This window comes from Arvicanthis niloticus, chromosome 18, assembly GCF_011762505.2.
Source record: "Arvicanthis niloticus isolate mArvNil1 chromosome 18, mArvNil1.pat.X, whole genome shotgun sequence".
Lineage (NCBI taxonomy): Eukaryota > Metazoa > Chordata > Mammalia > Rodentia > Muridae > Arvicanthis > Arvicanthis niloticus.
The window spans coordinates 50845476-50864948 of NC_047675.1; the positions used below are offsets into that span (position 1 = coordinate 50845476).

General features: G+C 46.2%; 1 protein-coding gene across 2 annotated transcripts in view; it reads left to right on the forward strand.

The window, feature by feature from the left end:
• The window catches only part of Disc1 (DISC1 scaffold protein), a 215724-nt gene that overhangs the window by 85191 nt on the left and 111060 nt on the right, over positions 1-19473 (forward strand). For both annotated transcript variants that reach the window (XM_034522637.2, XM_076916049.1), the window contains exons 7-8: positions 5130-5184; positions 11045-11147. In XM_034522637.2, the coding sequence (XP_034378528.2) occupies positions 5130-5184; positions 11045-11147 (158 nt within the window). The remainder of the gene's footprint in view (positions 1-5129; positions 5185-11044; positions 11148-19473) is intronic.

The window sequence follows — 19473 nt, forward strand, 5'->3', positions numbered from 1 at the left end:
AGCAACAGACAGAAGCAGGAAGCTGGCCAGTCCCATTTTAGCCAGACACAGGAAACAGAGAATGAGAACAGGAAGTAGGGCGGGGCTACACACCCTCAAAACCCACAGGTAGGGATGTATCTTCCTCAAGCAAGGCTCCACTTCCTAAAGGATCTATACTTCCCAAACAGGCAGGGAGTCAGGGAAAAGTGATAGAGGAAGAGGAGAAGTAAAGAAAACATAGGTTAACAAAAACAGACCAACGCATAAGACCAGACTACCCCCAGGCTTGACTCCCTAGGACAGATATTGTGAATGAAGAGGTTACTGTTTGTAAAAGAGGTTATCTGGGGACAACTTCTGAGTCTCTGCAGTGCCTTATGATCTGAAGGGTAGTTCATGGTCAGTTGTTGATTGAGAGATCATCTCACTTAGCCCAGGTGGGCCTCAAATGTGCTATGAAGCCAGGGATTGAACCTTCTGATTCCCCTTACAGGATTACAGGCAGGCATCACCACACCAAGATCTGAAGAGATATTGGTCATTTATTATGATTAATATGTTAGTGAAACACGGGGAACTCCTGTCAATGTGTAACTGGAATAGTGTATTTTCTACTGGTATCCCTGCTCCTGGGGACGGTAGGTAGTGTGGGGTTGCAGCACCAGATGTGGACGAGTTAGCATAGCTCACCGTACATCAGATACTCCCTTCCTGTTAGACCAGATCCTCTGTTACCTCTGTTGCACTTTGGGTTCTGTGAATTGATACGGTCTCGGAGAGACTTACTACTAAAAATAGCTTAAAAACTGCTGGTGTAATATACATGGATGATTCATAGTCTCCCCCCACCCCCGCTACTTCCATTCTGTGTATCCCCTGGGGATACAAATAGTGTTAATATTAGCCAGCGCAACACATAATTAGGAAAATAAATCTACTGAAAAAAAAAGTATTATAGCATAAATTAAATAAATTAAATATAAATCAAATCAGATATAAAACAATGCATTCAATTACCCGCATCACTGCCTCCTCCTCTCGGGGAGATGTCTGAGTTGAGGCTCATTTTCTTTCTAGGAGATGGGCAGAGCAGAGCCCAGAGCAATGAGCTGACTCCAGCCCTGGAAAGGTGATACCTGGCCTGCTTTTCACCAGGGATGTGGGACATTTGCTAAAGGGGCTGTCCTTGAGGCCAGCTCAGTTTTAGACTCGGGAAAAGAGCCCGCTGTCTATTTTAATGTGTAAACCCATGAGCTGATTTCTGAGTGTGTTTGGGGACACACATATTGTGCTATTAAATGCTCAAAGGTTCTGTTATGTGGAGAGCCACTGATTCGCAGGGTTCCAGCTGATAGGCTGGGGATGGAGCTCTGCTGGTACTTTAACCGTAGCAGCAAGCCCTAAGTTTGACCCTAGCACTACAAACATCGAGTATCAGTCGTGGTGCATTCTTGTAATCCCAGCACCCAGGACACAGACACAAGGGTCAGGATTGCAAGGTTATGCTGAGCTATAGAGTGAATTCAAGGTCAGTCTGATCTGTGTGAAACCCTGTCCAAAAGACAAGCAAACAAAAATGTACAGTTTGAATCGACTCCCATGAGCCTGGCAGAAGAAGGAAAAACAATTGCCGATGAAGAGTTACAAGTGGATATCAGGCTCCAGAACCAGTACTGAGTCTCAAACCAAGCCGTATGTGACAGGTTCTGCCCGGATCTCTCCAGCAGCCCAAGTGGTCTGTTCCTGTCTTGCTCTTCACATAAGCAGACACCCTGTTAAAAAGTATCTTTACACCCTGTAAAAAAGTATCTTTCACTCACCTGATGTAATTGCTGTTTCATAGGCTTACTGTTAAATAAACTCACTCTTTCTAGTTCGTTCTGAACTCTGGCTGGCTGGTTCAAGTCAGCTGTTCTGGCTCAAACTCTATTCACAGGTGACTGATTAAATCTGAAGAACCCCAACAGGCATTGACTGGTGGTATCTTACCTCTTAGTTATACTTTTGCTATCCCCACTGTGGAAGATTGTTCTGGACTTCCCTACCCCAGCATAGATCCCGGAAACTAGGATCTTTTTCTCTTACAGACTCCCCTGTATCTAGAGCGCACTCCCCCTCACACTGGCCACACTATCTTGCCCTTCTAGCAGCCATAAATGGTTGAGGGCAGGGGCTGTGTCTTGTAGTGAGTTCTAGATGGCTGACTGTCCTAAGGTGTTGGAAGAATGAGCAAGACACAAGTCCATGGAACGATGGTCTCTAGTTAGGGTGTTCTCATTGCTCCCAGTGTGCCTGCTCTCTCAGACCTCTTCCTTCATTTCTTCTCTGATCTCCAGCTGTAGGCTCGCAGACCCTGTAACAGCTTCCAACTGAGGCACCTGCCCAATTCAGCCATACTCAGACTTCCCATCCTCCAAGCAATCTCTCAGAATGCAGCTCCATTAAAATTAGAAATGCCTCCTTCCTGTTGACCCATGCAAATGCCCAGCTGGAACTCCTTAACTTGGAGCATCATACCAACCATAACTTGTTCTCCATAGACCTCCATGAATATTCTAAACATACATCATCATAAATATTCTAAAGATGGCCGACAGTTACTTGCTTACTGCTGAGATCAAATAAACACAAGCATTTCTTCCTATTGACTTGATCCTCTTCCTATTCTTGGGTGGGCCTTACTTCATTCCACCACTCACTTTCTGTGCCGTCCAGCTTTGACACAATTTAGAGTCATCCGAGAGGAGGAAGCCTCAGTTGAGAAAATACCTCTGTAAGTTGAGGCTGTAGGGCATTTTCTTAATTAGTCATTGATGGGGGTCAGCTCAGCCCATTGTAGGCAGTACCATCCCTGGGTACCACTGGTCTAGGCTGAGCAAGCTATGGGGAGCAAGCCAATAAGCAGCACTCCTCCATGGCCTCTGCATTAGCTCCTGCCTCCAGGTTCCTGCCCTGCTTGAGTTCCTGCATTGACTTCCTTCAGTGATGGACTATGGTGTGGAAGTGTAAGCCAAATGAACCCCTTCCTCCCCACCTTGCTTTGGTTGTGGCATTTCTCTTTGTAGGGATAATTTGCTTTCCATCAAGGTGTTCCACCACAACGATAACTTGCTTCCTGTCGCGGTATTTGTCACAGTGATGGAAACACTAATGAAGACACTTCATGTTAGCAGTGACTGCTCCCCTGTTGATTTTGGCACACATACACCTCACTGTGAACCACGAGGATCAGTTGGTTTCATCTTCCACAATCTCATTCTTGCCTTTGCCACTACCTGTAAGCTTTTCTACCAGTCTCCCATAGCTCTTACAGCGCTCCGAAAGTGACTGGCCCCATCTGTATCCTGCCTCTGACAGTTTTTAATTGGATATTCCTCACACCCCCTGTAGCAGGATACTTATTCTGCTACATTGTATTCACAGTGGAGCTCAGTGATTAGTGAAAGAGGAAGGGAAGGGGAGAAATATAGGAAGGGGAGGAGAAGAAGGAGGCTCTTAGCCATGGAGAACCACGGATGAGTCAAAAGCTGTCCTGGATAGCAACTTCTATCAAAAGGTTAGATATTGGGTAACAACTCTAATTGTGAGGGCATCTTGTTGATTGAGCAGTTCTAAACATATAAATCCTTTAGATAATCATTAAGCTTTAAGAGTCTCATTTCTACCGGGTACTGCGAGGATAGCAGATACTGTCTGGGGTTCAGTCGAACTTTGTGGATGCAGTGTAGGGGATTGGCAGAGCCATCCCCCACACTGGCATCTTGTGGGTGCCAGGGCCTGCGCATCTATCTAGCTGGAGCCCCGGTCAGAGCCAAGGAGCAGCGGGAACATGGCTGCCTGGAACAAGCTGGACTGGGGAACTGTTTTCTAAATATCCCCCTACAACCCCTAGCATTGGCCTCCCCTCCCCCCAATGGAATCATTAGTGTGTCTTGCTTTATGTCCTGACTGCTGTTAGCACACACTTCTTCTGTAGATCTGTCCATAGAATCAGATCACAGTTGTAGCCTCACACATTCACGAGGGCTCAGGTTTTGACGGAGTGCCTGCCAAAGAAGCTTTTGGGTCCATCTCATGAGGGAGTGAACCCAGGAAACAAATGGTGATCACATGGAACTCACACCCCATCACTGTTTGGGGAGAGACTGCATGAACGAAGCAGTATCTGAGGAGAAGTACTCAGTAGGAAAAGAAGGCAAAGCTGACGCTCACAGCCATGCCCAGCTCTTCGCCTTGTGGCAGATGCTATTACCAACAGGGTTGATACAGCAAATTCCAAAACTATGCCATAACATTTTAAGTAACTTGATGATGATATATGTTGGGGTACTCATAGCTATCCTGGTGGGCTGCAAGTTGGACACACCTGGGAGGAGGAATTCTGGCTGACTAAGACATGCTTAGGAAATATGAAATATGCATCTGTTTGTTCTCATTGAGGCTCAGTGCAGAGGCACTGACTGGTATTACCTCTAATTGCTGACAGTGTGGCCCACTCAGATGCCAATGGTTCCCTGCCAGTGTCCTCTCCTGTAGGAAGCTGGTTACAGGGCTCAGGGCTTCCTGAAACCAGGTGGCTCCTCCCAGTATTGCTCTGGGAATAAAGACAGATTGTGTTTGCCCTGGCTGGCATGAAATTCTCTATGTAGACTAAGTTGGCTTCAAATCCACAGAGATCTACCTGTCTCTGCCTCCCGCGTGCTGGGGTACAAATGTGCGCCGCTATGTCTGGCTCACCTGTCAGTCCTGGAACTTACCAAGTAGGCTTGGCTGGCAGCGAACCAGGGTTCCTCTTGTCCCCACCTCTCCAGGGCTGGGCACAATGTATACCACTGTGCCTGGATTATTTGTGCGGGTTCTGGGAATCAAATTCAGGACTTCATGCTTGTGTGGCAACCACTGTCCTGACTGACTTTAATGGTGGCCTAAGTAGAGCATATTTGGAGAGGAGGATCTGCTTTCTAGACATGGGTTACTTCCAGGGTCATGTCAACCCAGCCAGGTGTTACCTTCCTCTTCCTCCTCCTCCTCCTCCTCTTCCTCCTCAGCTCCTTGGGTGATGGACGGTTCCCTTGGGAGTGTCTTATATGCAGAGCTCTGCCTATGTGTGGAACGAGAAGGCCAATAATCCTTTCTAATGCTTCTAGCCTCCGGGAAAGGACAAAATCACTGGAGCTGGCTGTCAGAGAACTCACTGCGCAGGTAAGCCCACCCTCCTCTCATTTCCTTCTGACCTAATTTCACATCCAGATCACCAAGGGCTTTAGAGGAAGCAGACTTTGTGAAGCTGTTTGCCAGGCTGTGGCAGAGAGGCAGGGCTGGGGAGGAGGAGCTGCAGATTCTAAGGAGATCTGTTGATGTTACGTCTGGTTCTTCCTCCAGGCCCCATGCTCCCAGAAATAAGACTCAGACTCAAAATATATTCACAAATATCTTGGCCTTATAGCTTAGCTCTTCTCTGACTAGATCATAACTTAATATAACCTATTTATTCCAAGCTACATTCTGCCACGTGGCTGGTTACCTGTGCTCAGGTACCATGCACCCACTGGTCACATCTTCACAGGTCAATCACTCTCTCCTGGCTGAATCCTAGAGTTCTTTCTGCCTCCTGGATGTCCTTCTATTCTACCCTTTTCTATAGGCCATAGGGTTTTTTTTTTTTTTTTTTTTTTTTGACAGGTGATGGATGCATTCCTACAATATAGAAGATATTCTCTCTACAGAGGTCCCCACCCATTTCCACTTCTGAATGGATGGTTGACCTTGGATTCAGAAGGGGTTTTGGTCCAGAGGCTGGGAAAGGATGGATCAGGAAGTGCTGAGTGTCTTTCTAGAGCTGGGTGTAGCTGCTCATAGCTTCACTCTTAACATTCTGTTGGCAGAGGCAGGAGGATCAAGGGTTCAAGGCCAGCCCGAGCTCCATAGCAAGATGCTGTCACAAAGGAATGACTAAACAAAGATTCTAGGATGGAAGTACTTGGCTTCTCTTGGGAGCTCAAGTTCAGGCTTCTCAGAAATGGAAGCGGGTTAGTGGATGAAGGGTTGTTTTGTTTTTAACGTTCTTTGGGTCATTTTGTGAGCATCACTTGTCATCTGGATTAGTTACTTTTCTCGTCATATGACCACACGCTGGGCAAACGCAGCACCTCCCCCTCCATGGAGGACAGGCTGCTCTGGCTGCTTTGGTTCAGCGTGTGGGGTTCATCTAACACCAGGAAAGGCATGGTGGCAGGAGCTGGAGGCAGCTGGTCACATGGTGTCCACAGACAGGAGGAAGACTGTGAACCCTCGTGGTGCTCAGTTCACTCTCTCCTTTTATTCAATCCAGGATCACAGTTCATGCAAGGGTGCAGCCCACAGCGAGGGTAGGTCTCCCAAATCTTTAACACCATTGTGAAGACATGTTCAGAGATGGTCTCGTGGGTAATTCTACATCCTGACAAGTTACCAATCAATATTAACCGGGCAGTGGTGGCGCACACCTTTAGTCCCAGCACTTGGGAGCCAGAGACAGGTAGATCTCTGAGTTTGAGGTCAGGCTAGTCTATGTGATGAGTGAGTTCCATGCAGTTCAATGCTACATGGTAAGACCCCATCTCAACAAACACCCCACTGAATATTAACCATCATATTGTCTGTACTTTTATAGCAAGACTTTCTTAGGTGAAGTAGCAGGTCCCCCGGTGCTCCCCAATTGTGATCCCCAAATCAGGTCCCCTAGTGTTCCCCAACTGTGCTCCTCAAGTCAGCTACCCCAGTGCCCCCCAATTATGCTTCCCAAATCAGGTCCCCTAGTGCTCCCCAATTATGCTCTCCAAATCAGGTCCCTCAGTGCTCCCCAATTGTGCTCCCCAAGTCAGGCCTCCCAGTGCTCCCCAATTGTGTTCCCCAAGTCAGGTCCTCCAGTGTGCCCCAATTGTTCTCCCCAAGTAGAGTCCTTTGAGCACCACAATCTGCATCCTAGCTGTTAAATCAAGCATTCACAGAGCAGAGTCCTCCCTTGTGGTCGTACCTGACAGAGCTGTGGGACCAGACCCCCTGGGAGTTGCTGTGAGGTGTGCAGATGGACACCTGGACCTGAACACGCCAACACTGGGAGCTGGAGGCTCCACAATGGACGAGGATGTAGAATGGTAGTTTCTGAGTGGAGCCTCTGACCTGGGAGGAATATCGGTTGGTTTTCATGACCAGAGATAGGAAGGCTGCAGGGCTGGGGAAGTGGTCAGTCAGTAAGCCGTCTGCCATGCAGATGAGTTTCACTCCCAGAGCGGGCGTTGTGGCACACACTCATAATCCCTACACTGGGAAGGCAGAGATAGAAGGATCCTTGGGGCACACTGGCAGCCTGTCTAGAGGAAACACTGAGCTCTGGGGTCAGTGAGAGATTCTGTCTGAAAAATGTGGAGAGCAACTGAGGAAGACAGCCAAAGAACTTCTGGCCTCCACATACATGCATTCATACTCACACACCCACGCACACACACGTGCGTGTGCGCACACACGTGCACATGCCTATATACACATACAGACACATGCACATACACACATGTACATGTGTACACATACACATACAGACATACACACATGCACACACATGCTCACACGTGTGCACACACATATAGGTACATGCACACATACACACACATATACACACGTGTATACACACACATACAAACATATGCACATGCGTGCACATGCGCGTACACACACACACACACACACACACACACACACACACACACACACGGCCAGAGAAGGCTTGAGCTTTCTGGCTGATCACCCAGAGGGAGGAATGAGGTGTGTTTCTTGTTTTGCCTGGCTCAGCCATGGGCTGACCATTACCAGAGACCTTGAGGACACTGTGTTTTTCTAAATGCTGGGAGGGGTCTCTGTCTTTGTATGCTGTGATTGCAAAGCACTGAGGCTGGCCAGCTCTCAGGGCTGGAGGGCTGAGGGCCGGGTGCCAATATGGCCATGTTCTGGTGGGATCTATTCCGAGAGACAGATGGCCAACTCCATGCTGTGTCTTTACATGATGGAAAGAGGGAAAGAGAACAGGAGGGCTCTCCGAGGTCATTATTATTGTTGTTGTTGTTATTATTGTGTGTATATTATTATTATTATTATTATTATTATTATTATTATTATTATTATTATTGTGTGTGTGTACCTAAAGGACAGGGCAGGGGCTACATTCAGGAACACCACCCACCTCCTTTGGGGGGTCTCTCAGAGGTCTAGAGCTTACCAATTAGACTACACTGGCAGCCAGGAAGCTCCAGAGACCTTCTCGTCTCTACTTCTCCAGCTCTGTGATTACAAGTTTGTGCCATGATGTGTCACTTACGTGGGTTCTGTGGGCCCAGCTCAGTCCCCATGTTTACAAAACAAGTACTTTTGCTGACAGAGCCACCGTCCCCCAGCCCTTTGCTAAGGGCACCAATACTTTAGAAACCGAGGTTCTACCTTCAGGACCTGTTACTTCCCAGAACCCCCTCTTAATCCCATTATCATACTGGGGCTGAAGATTTAAGCACATAAAATTTTGGGGGACCCAGGCATTCATGCCATTACACACCCTATCTCTTAGATATTTATAGTTCACTTAAAATGACTTCGCTTTTCTGCCAAATTAAGGAGCCGTGCCTTAGATTTTAAAATGTAAATGTAAGACTTCCATTCATTAATGAGTTCCTCGGGGGCTAATTTTATTTGTAAATAAGAAAGGCATGCAGATTTTCCTGAGGTGGGTATGTGTATTCCATTGCACGTACGTGAGCATGGTATGCTGTGTGGTAACTGAGAAAGAGCCTGGAAGTCTAACCTTAACTCTGTCCCCTGTAGATTGGCAAATGACCATGAGAGAAGAGGTTCAGCTCAACACAGTCTTCTTTCTTTAGTATACACACATGCACATGCACACATGAGTGCGTGCGTGCACACACACACATACACACACACACACACATGCACACACATACAGACACGCGTGCTCAACCCCTGATATTTTCAGAGTGAGTTGGGACCTTTCCTTACACTCATTACATTTCTTAACTCTCATGGGTCACCCAAACCAAAGGTAATTAAGGGATAAACGAGATGGAAATAGTTAGAAATAATTGGGATAGCTAGAGACGGGTAGGTATTATATTATATCCAGCAGAGACGGAACGAGTGCGCAGTTTAATCAGGAAATTTAGAAAGACGGCTTCACATTAATAGTGCAGCTTGAATTATGAGCTTTCTCAGCAAAGGAGAAACTGACCTAATTATGATTAAGAGACACTGTTAACTAAAATCAGAGATATCAGACAAGCCTTGAGAACTCTGGCTGGCGTCAGTCACAGAGGTAACCAGCCAGTCTTTGAAGTTCTTGAGGTGATGGCTGTGGATGGAGAGGATGGGTGGAGCTTGTCACAGGCATTGAACCAATCTCGACAGGGCCAGAGGAAGGTGTCCCGGACATCTTTCTTTAAGTTCTTAGTTCTAACATACTGGACAAGTCTCAGGACCCTTAAGATGGATGACTTTGGCTATGTGGGCGAGCAGCTGGGGTGGGCTTCCGTGCAGGGGCCGACCAATTCTGCCATGAGCTCCAGAAGTGAGGTTGGAAAATCCCAGGCACAGAAGGGAAAGTTAATAGCAGCCCAGGAGAAAAGGGTGGGGCGTTTTAGGACTGGGTGAGGTCTGCTTTGGTTCTGATGGCAGCTTCTGGTTTGATCTCAGATAAGTCAAATGTTTACAATTAACTGTATCCCTTGAGATGGAGACTCCATGTGGACAGACAACTTTCAGTTTCTGAATGGGATTTCATATACTTTAATGTTGGCAATAAATAAGTAACAATGCTTTGGTGGGGAGGTGTTACATTCCATGTGAACTTTCCCAAAGTGTTCACTACTTTTATCCCTACAGAAACTATGCTGTGTGCTTTGGTTGAGCTGAAAATATAGGTTTCTCATTAATCTGATACAGATAACTATGAACTTTTAGACTTAAATAAAATAAAAAAAGATGATGATTTAGTCTCTGCATAAAAGATAACCTGACAGAATTTGGGGAATGAGACTGAGGTTGAAGGGTTTTGCAGTTTTTGGAACTCAAAGAAAAACAGGTGGTGTGTAGAGTCCAGGTGTAGGAGACACTCGATAACCCCAAGTTTTCCCAGGGGTGACTTGTCTGACTTTCCAGTGAGTATCTGCCCTCCTGGTTTCTTAGAATCTTCTAATAATGGAAATTCAGCAGGTACCTCTGACCTCGATGTCAAAAGCCACATCTTAGTTGACTGCCTACTGTGTGCCAGGGACAGAATCCTGCTCATGGACTGCCTACTGTGCACCAGGGGCAGAGTCCTGCTCATGGAGGACTGCCTACTGTGTGCCAGGGGCAGAGTCCTGCTCATGGAGGACTGCCTACTGTGTGCCAGGGGCAGAGTCCTACTCATGGACATTGTAGATAGATGAGGAGACAGCTGTCAGCTGGAGAGGAAGGTGGAGGAGATTGGTCTGAAGACAAGGGACCAAAAATCAGCAAGGCCTTTCTCCCAGGGGCACCGTGGAACAACCGGCCCTGGGGTTGTGAGGTTCTGAGAGCTCAGGCAAGAGTAGGGAAATGCCAAGGCAGAAGTTGGCAGTGATAGCTCTGTCTGGCTTGTGGCTGCTCTGTGAGCTCACACCAGCTTATGTGTGTTGGGCTGTGCTGAGGCCACGCCAGCAGCTGCCTCTCTTCCTCCTTCCTCATCTCTTCCTTCCCTCTCTTAGCCTACCCTCCTCCCACTTCTCATCTACCCCATCTCCATCTCTTTCCTCCCCGCTTATCCCTCCTCTCCCTACTTCTCCATACTGTTCTCTCCCTCCTTTTCTGCTCTCTCCTCTTCTCATCTTCTCTCTCGCCCCCTCTTCCTTTCCTGCTTTCTTTCTAATCCGTTGCTCCTAACGCCCCCTTTTCTGCTCACTCTGCCAATCCATTTGGCTACTTGGAGACCCAACCCCCCCTCAGTCCCCATCCCCTCTGTCTTCTGGTTGGAGGCAGCAGACATTGACTCTTGTTTCTCCGACAGGTGTGCTCAGGTGAGAAGCTGTGCAGCTCTCTGAGGAGGAGACTCAGTGACCTTGACAGCCGGCTGCCTGCCTTGCTGGAAGCCAAGATGCTGGCCTTATCAGGTAACTGCTGAGGTGCTTACATTCAGCCACTGACCAGCGTGTGGCAGCCTTCCCAGCTGCCTGGGAGGCTGAGGTAGGAGGATTACATGTTCAAGGCCTAGTTTATACTGTGAATTCTATGCCTGTCTGAGTGAGTTAGAGAGATGGAGAAGGGAGCTCACTGGGAAAGCCATTACCTAGCATGTACAAGGCCCAGGCTCAAGCTCATGCCTAAACACACACACACACACACACACACACTCACACACATACATATACACATATATATATATATATACATACACACAAACATATTCACCTATACACACACATAAACACCACACATAACACACACATACACACACAGACACACTCACATATGCACATACAAACACATTCACATATATATACAGATACACACACACCACACATATGTACATATGCATACACAAACACACTGACACTCTCACACACATAAACATACATATATACACATAAACACACTCAAATATATACACACATACACACCACACATCACACATATATACACATACACACAAGCACTCACATATACACATACAGACACACTCACATATACACACATATTTACATACACACACTACACCTACCACACATACACATATATACACACAGACACACACACATATATGCACACAGACACGCATACACACTCACACACACCACACATATCACACACACACCAATTATATACACACACACATATATGCACACAGACACGCATACACACTCACACACACCACACATATCACACACACACCAATTATATACACACACATATATATGCACACAGACGATACACTCACACACACCACACATATCACACACACATACACACACACATATATGCACACAGACACACAGACACACACACCACACATATCACACACACATACACACACACCACTTATATACACACAAACACACTCACATACACCCCTCCACCCCCCACGCACACACTATGTGGCAGTTATGGTACCAGAGTTCTCAGGTTCATAGCCTGGGTGCTGGTGCCTCTAATAAGCCAGGCTCAGCCACTGTCTCCAATAGGCCAATTAAGCAGACAAATAGCATTGAAATGCAGAGGGAGGATACTTACCCAATGTGACCACATTGGGAAGAATAATAAAGAGGCCCAGTGGCCCTACTTCATCTTCAGAGCCCTGGCAGGAGGCTTAGGTTTGAATAGAGGGCAGCATGGTTTTATGAAGGGACATTGTCCTTGGAAGGGACCTGTGGACACCCCGCTGACACAGTTTGCCCTCAAGAGGCCATGCCTTTGGATGTGAGTTGTCTACTCTAGGACTTTAGGGAGTGTGCCTGTTGCTCCATTGATCCCAGCAATGTTGTAAGCTCTGTGTGGTGGGAGCCCATTGCAGGTGACTGTATATATGTCAGACACTCCTTTTAGAAGTTGGTTATGGGGCTATGGTTATATGTCAGTTGGTGGTGTGATTTCTGAGTTCTTTGCCCAGAACCCACATAAAGAAGCTAAGGGAGGTGCCTGAACTTATAACCCTGCACGGGGAGGGTGGAGACAGATGGAGGCCTGGGCCTCAGTGACCAATCAGCTTTACTTAGCTACTTAGCTCAGAGCAGTGAGAGACCTTGTCTTAAAAACTAAGGCGGGCAACACCTGAGGAATGACCGGTCAGGTTGACCTCTGACCTCAATAATGACATGCCCACATATTCTTATGCCCCTGTATACATGGATATGAAAACACACATACACACACACACACACACACACACACACACACACACACACACACACACACGAGAAAACTGGACTTAGAATATAGCAGTGTCTCAACCCTTTGCCTGCCAGCGGGTTTTAATGGGTAGGTTTCTGCCTATGCTCCGTAGCTTGAGAGCACATCTTGCTGCCACTTGGATGCTGTTTTCAAACATACCACCCCCCCCCCCCCCCGTTGAATTTGCTGGTTGGTTTGATGTTCTTTTTTTTTTGTTTGTTTTGTTTAATTTTTTTTTGTTAGATATTTTATTTACACTTCAGATGCCATCCACTTTCCCCATTCCCCCCCCCCCCTTAGGAAACCCCTATCCCATGCCCCCTTTTCCTTTTTGCATTTATACATTTTTTAAAAAATAATGTTAATCATAAGCGTTATAAGTTTGGAATTGTTCAATCAGAGGTGTAACCCACTGACCAACCTAGATATAACAACTATCTTTGACTGGTGGAGATACATGAATATCTGCCTCCCTGTCTCCCCCCTCTTTCTCTCTTTCATCACCTAGCTTCTCCTCTCCTTCTTCTTCTCCTCTTCTTACTCCTTTTCTTCCTCTCAGTACTCCTCCTACCTTAACTCCTCCTACACATCACCCTTCCTGTTAAAATGAAACTTTTCTCTCAAAATACAATTAGAGCATAATTATGCCAATTTGTACCAGTGAGGTACAAGATAGTCCTAATACCCCATCCATCCTTTTGTTGACTAACCAGCACCTCTGTCATTTATCCTAACTAAAACATTTAGTTCTGAACCTGGCTTTAGGATGAATGTCAGCTGATGACCATTCACTCAAATCTTTTCTCTTATGGTAAATAGCTGTAAGTTTTCAACCCCATCAGAAATCCAGAATGACTGAGTTAACTATAATTGTGGGAAGCACAAAGCATAGCTTCTAAAACTTAGCCAATTTATAGAGACCTCTGAACACCTGAAAAGCCCCTATACTACTGAACGTTGGAGCATCAAATCTTCAGCCTTCTGGCCCAGAATCATCTGACAGATCTTGGTGATGCAGGATTATTAAGAACTGATTACTCTGTCTAGGCAGATATAATCAGTCGACTATTCTGCATGTGTGTCCTTTTCTGGACAGTAATTTGTCTGTAGATGGAGAGAGGCAATTCTTGCCTAGTGGCTGTTACCACACAACTGGAGTAACTCCAAGGATGCTCAATTTCTTCTTAGAATCCACGACAGGAAGCTGAACATTAATATATAAACATTTGTAGCGTCAGTTCTATGGACTTCTGATGTTTTGAAAACCAACTATCCATGTAAGGTAACCTGGACTGTTGTCTGTTCACTCCTCTCAGCTATTTCTAAATAAAATATGGGAAACACCCTAACAATAAACTCAAAAATATGAATTTGCTATAGTCCCTTAACTCATAGGTTAAGCGTCCCAAATCAGTTAAAAAGGTTAAAAAAGGGCTGGGTCTAGGCATTGTATTCCTAAATGTGTTATACAGGCACAATGCCCATGAGCGTATCAATATTCATCTCATTTTTATATTAATAAGAGGCTCGTACCAATGAAAACCTTAAATTTGAGATCAAAGTAAATTTTGTACCATTTAAGAATTTATAACTTCATCTTGATAACAATTATACATATTTCTACCAATAGGTTATGGCTATGCAATAAGTCCCAGCTAATCCCCCCTGTTCCAACAAAACCACTACTTGTCCCTAGAAAGACAGACCATTATTAACCACATTAGTCCCCAAGCTCAGGGAATAGGGGCGCTGACTCTTCTTTAACTTCTTCAAGCTGATTAAGGGCGTTGAGATTTTAGAAGAGGGTTGGGGGGAAGAGTAAGTTGATAAGCCTCTGATGCTGTGTCTTCACTGAATCCAGATGGAATTCCAGGACATCAGAGGTTTGGGCAGGTCTGCTCAGTATGCTTGATGAGTAGATACACCAAGGCTGTGTATTCTGCAATATACAATTCTCAGAACAAGTTTTAGTATCAAGAAAAAAAAATTTCCCACCCCCAGGGGGCTGACATTTTTTTTTAAAGATGTTGGTTCTGAAGACTTTTTCCCCCCCTGCTTGTTAAAATTGGTTGTAGTATTTACATTTCAGATTTTATCCTCTTAGCCTACTTCCTCCCACCACCCAGAAACCTCCTATCCCATCCCCCTCCTCATGCTTCTATGAGGCAGTGACCGCACCTACCCCCCCCACTATCCCCTCCCCACCCTCACATCATTCCCCCTCCACTGTGTGTTCATTTTTTTTTATGGGACCAAGAAACTCCTCTCCCACCTATGTCCGACAAGGCCATCCTCCCCTACATATACCTCTGGAGTCTTGGGTCCCTCCCTATGTGTCCATGTTTTGTTTCCCTATTTGCTCCCTTGAGCATTTTTGTTTCTCGTTCTAAGTAGGACTGAGGCATCCCCTCTTGGTCTTCCTTCTTCATGAGCTTCATGTGGTCTGTGGGTTGAGTCTTCACTAATCCAAGCTTTTGGGCTAACATCCGTGGAGATATGTTTGTGTAACTATCTTCTTTTGGGGTTTTTGGAAGATTACTTTCTTGCTTTTTCTAGGTTATAGTTTCCCTCCTTGTGTTGGAGTTTTCCACCAATTATTCTTTGAAGTGCTGGATTTGTGTTGAGATACTGTGTAAATTTGGATTTGTCATGGAATATTTTGGTTTCTCCATCAATAATGATTGACAGTTTTGCTGGGTATAGTAGTCTGGGCTGGCATTTGTGTTCTCTTAGGGTCTGTATGATATCGGTCCAGGATCTTCTGGCTTTTATGGTCTCTGGTGAGAAGTCTGGTGTAATTCTTATAGGTCTGCCTTTATACGTTACTTTGCCTTTTTCCCTTACTGCTTTTAGTATTTTTTCTTTGTTTTGTACATTTGATGTTTTGACTATTATATGGCGGGAAGTATTTCTTTTCTGGTCTAAACTATTTGGAGTTCTGTAAGCTTCTTGTATATTTATGGACATCTCTTTCTTTAGGTTAGGGAAGTTTTCCTCTATAATTTTGTTGAGGATATTTACTGGTCCTTTTAGTTGGGAGTCTTCCCCCTCATCTATACCTATTATCCTTAGGTTTGGCCTTCTCATTGTGTCTTGGATTTCTTGTATATTTTGGGTTAGTAGCTTTTTGTATTTTGCATTTTCTTTGACAGTTGTGTCAATGTTTTCCATGGTATCTTCTGCACATGAGATTCTCTCTTCCATCTCTTGTATTCTGTTGGTGATACTTGTGTCTATGACTCCTGATCTTTTTTTTTAGGTTTTCTATCTCCAGGGTATTGTCCCTTTGTGATTTCTTTATTGTTTCTACTTCCATTTTTAGATCCTGCATGGTTCTGTTTAATTCCTTTTCCCGTTTGGTTGCATTTTCTTGCAATTCCTTAAGGGATTTTTGTGTTTCCTCTTTAAGGGTTTCTATCTGTCTACCAGTGCTCTCCTTAAGCTCTTTGAGAGCGTTATTTATGTCTTTCTTAAAGCCTTCTATCATCATCATGAGAAGTGATTTTAATTCTGATTCCTGCTTTTCTGGTGTGATGGGGTGTTCAGGGCTTGCTCTGATGGGGGAGCTGGGTTCTGATGATGCCATGTAACTTTGGTTTCTGTTGCTTATGTTCTTGCTCTTGCCTTTTACCATCTGGTTAACTCTAGTGCTACCTGTACTTGCTGTCTCTGACTGAAGCCTGTCTTTCTAGTTATCTAGCTTGTATCTGATCTCCTAGGGTCCAGATGTCTCTGTGATCTTTTCCAGCTTTACTGATTATAGTGGTACCTCTAGGATGCCTCAGGATATGGTGCCTCCAAGGTAGTAGTCCAGCTAGGTGTCTGCTGTTCTGGGTGCAGTGTCTCCTCTAGAATATCTCAGGATATGTTGTCTGAAGCTCTGAGTTCATTTGTTCCTCTGTGGCTCTGGATTGAGTGGACCTTCCAGTATGTCTCAGGTGGAATCCTGGGTCGACACAATGGCAGACCTGGCAGAGGTCTGATCCAGGCTTCAGATCTGGGAACTAGTTTCTAAGACACTGTCCAAGTTAGAGCGCCTGGGATCCCTGCTTCCTCTGGGTTCTTGGAGGTTGGGGACAGAGCTGCCACCCAAGATCTGCTCAGTGCTCTGGCCCAGACTGGAAGGAACCAGTGTTCCAGGCCGGGAGTGTGGTTTGATGTTCTTAATAGTGGTGTCAGGCAGGTGTGGGGCCAACTAAGAACCCAGGAGAGTGAAGGGGGATCAAGGCTGTGGGGTATGCCCTTCTTACAAGTTCTTGAGAAAAGCCCAGCAATGGTAGATCAGTGGCTGGAGTCCAGACGTCCCCCTTTGTGATGGAGGGATCTTTAGCCCAGTTATGTAAATGACAGCCTTGAAGAGATCTCTGAGATTTATAAGCTGGATGAATGCGCAGCCCATCGGCTTTAGAGGAATCAGAATTTAACGGGAAGGTGTAATAATTACACGTGTGGGTTTTCAGTGGCGTTTTAAGGAGGAGCGCGGTGCCTGGCAGCTTCTGTTCCTCACATCGTTAAACACTAATGCTGCCGCTAACGAGCCGGTTGGTCCCCGATGCAGCCAAGCGTGGCATTTACAACCCTAGAACATGGTGGGTGAGCATGTGGCCTCCCTCGTAACTGCCTCCCCAGCTACTTAGTTGGAGTTATGGCCTCGCTTGCAGAGAGAGGTGGTGGTGGTGGGGAGATGGAATGCAGTTCTGCCTCTGAGTTAGGGTTTTGCCTTTCTCAGCCCATACGTCTTCCCCGGAGAACAGGTGGATAAGCTTCTCTTCATGGAGCCTGAGGGAAGAAGAGAACATGACTCAAGAGACAGAATCACCCTCCCCCCACTCTGTCATCAGTGTCCCCCCCACTCTGTCATCAGTGTCCCCCCCCCGCTCACTCTGTCATCAAAAAAAAAAAAAAAGATATTTGTGTGTGTGTGTGTGTGTGTGTGTGTCTGCATCTGGGTGTGTGCACGTGTGTACAGCCAGAGAAGATTCTGTACTGCAGATCGGCTTGGGGTTTTCAGTCTTAGCTCTTTGGTTACCTGAGAAAACCGGGGAGGCTTCATTGGATGGACTGTGTTTCAAGCTCCTCCTTTCCTGACCAGAGTCGGACCCATGACATGATGGCCTGCCTGTTGCTGCCTGGAATCCCAAAGGCTGAAGGGCTTCTTGCTTCAGGAAATACAGTCTCAGGTCTACCTGTAAGTCCTGGACCAGCTTATGCCGCTGATGTCCTGGAAGCTCTTGCTTGACCCCTTCCGGTCTGTGCTGCCTGGGAAAAGCTGGCTTGGGCAGCCCTAGTTTTTTTTTTTTTTTTTTTAAATAAATTCTCTCCCTCTCCGTCTCCGTCTCCCTCTGTCCCTCTGTCCCTCTGTCCCTCTGTCTCTGTCTCTCTCTGTCTCTCTCTGTCTCTCTCTGTTTCTCTCTGTCTCTCTCTGTCTCTCTCTGTCTCTCTCTGTCTCTCTCTCTCTGTCTCTCTCTCTCTCTCTCTCTCTCTCTCTCTGTATGATGTACCTGTGTACATGAGTATGGGTGTTCAAAGAGGCCAGGAGTGTCATGTCCCCTGAAACTGCAGTCACCTGTAGCTGCATGCCATCTGAGTGGATGCTGGGAGTTGAACTCAGGTCCTTTGGAAGAAGAGCCCATGTTCTTAACGGCTGAGACTTCTGCCAAAGCCTACAGCCTAGGGTCTTTCCAGGAAAGACAGAAGCTTAGCATAGCTTTAGGGTGAGAAACAGGCTGGAGGCACTTCATGTCCCCCATGTGCGTCCTCAGTTGAGGGATGCTTTGTCTGTGGTTTGACATGATATGAGAGGAACAAAGTGAACATTCTGTCCCCTCCCATGTGCTCTTGGATTGGCGAGGTCACTCCCTGAGTTGAAGTTCTTCAGGAAGAGACCCAGGCGGTCATCAGCATGCACCATTCCTGGACGATGAAGAAGATTGAGACAGTGTGCATAAGGCAAGCTCTGTGGAATTTAAAACCAGGTTCTCAGATAATGACCTCTACAACAGTAGCATGGGTCAAAATGACCCCTGCTCCCTTTGTAAGGGGGGGGGTGGTGTAAATACCATGTTTCAGAGATGCTGAAGAGACAGACAGTGAGAGAATGTGAGAGCCAGCATCTGTGTCAACACACACGGAGGACCACCACGGTGGTGGGCTTGTGTAACCTCTTTATTTCAAATGTATTTTTACTTCATTTTATCACTTCAACACCAGTCTTGCCAAGTAGCCCAGGTTAGCCTAGAACTTACCATTCTCCTAACTAAACTGAGGTTTCAGGCTGGTGACGTGACGCCTCTCCCAGATAAATTCTTTTCACTGTTGTCTTAGCAAACCTATGAAGGTCTCTATTCAGCTGCCTCACTGAAGAGCAGGCAGCTCAGCAGAGCCTGTGGATTAGTCTCCCACCCTGACTGCCCCCAAGGAAAGGCTGGGGGCAGGCCACCTGTGAGACTCCTTCAGGATTGGTGCTGACTTTCAGAGTCTTTGTAGGCAAAGCCTACATTATACAAAACAAGTCTGGTCTCTGAGGCTTGGCTTCCAGTGAGGTCAAATGCA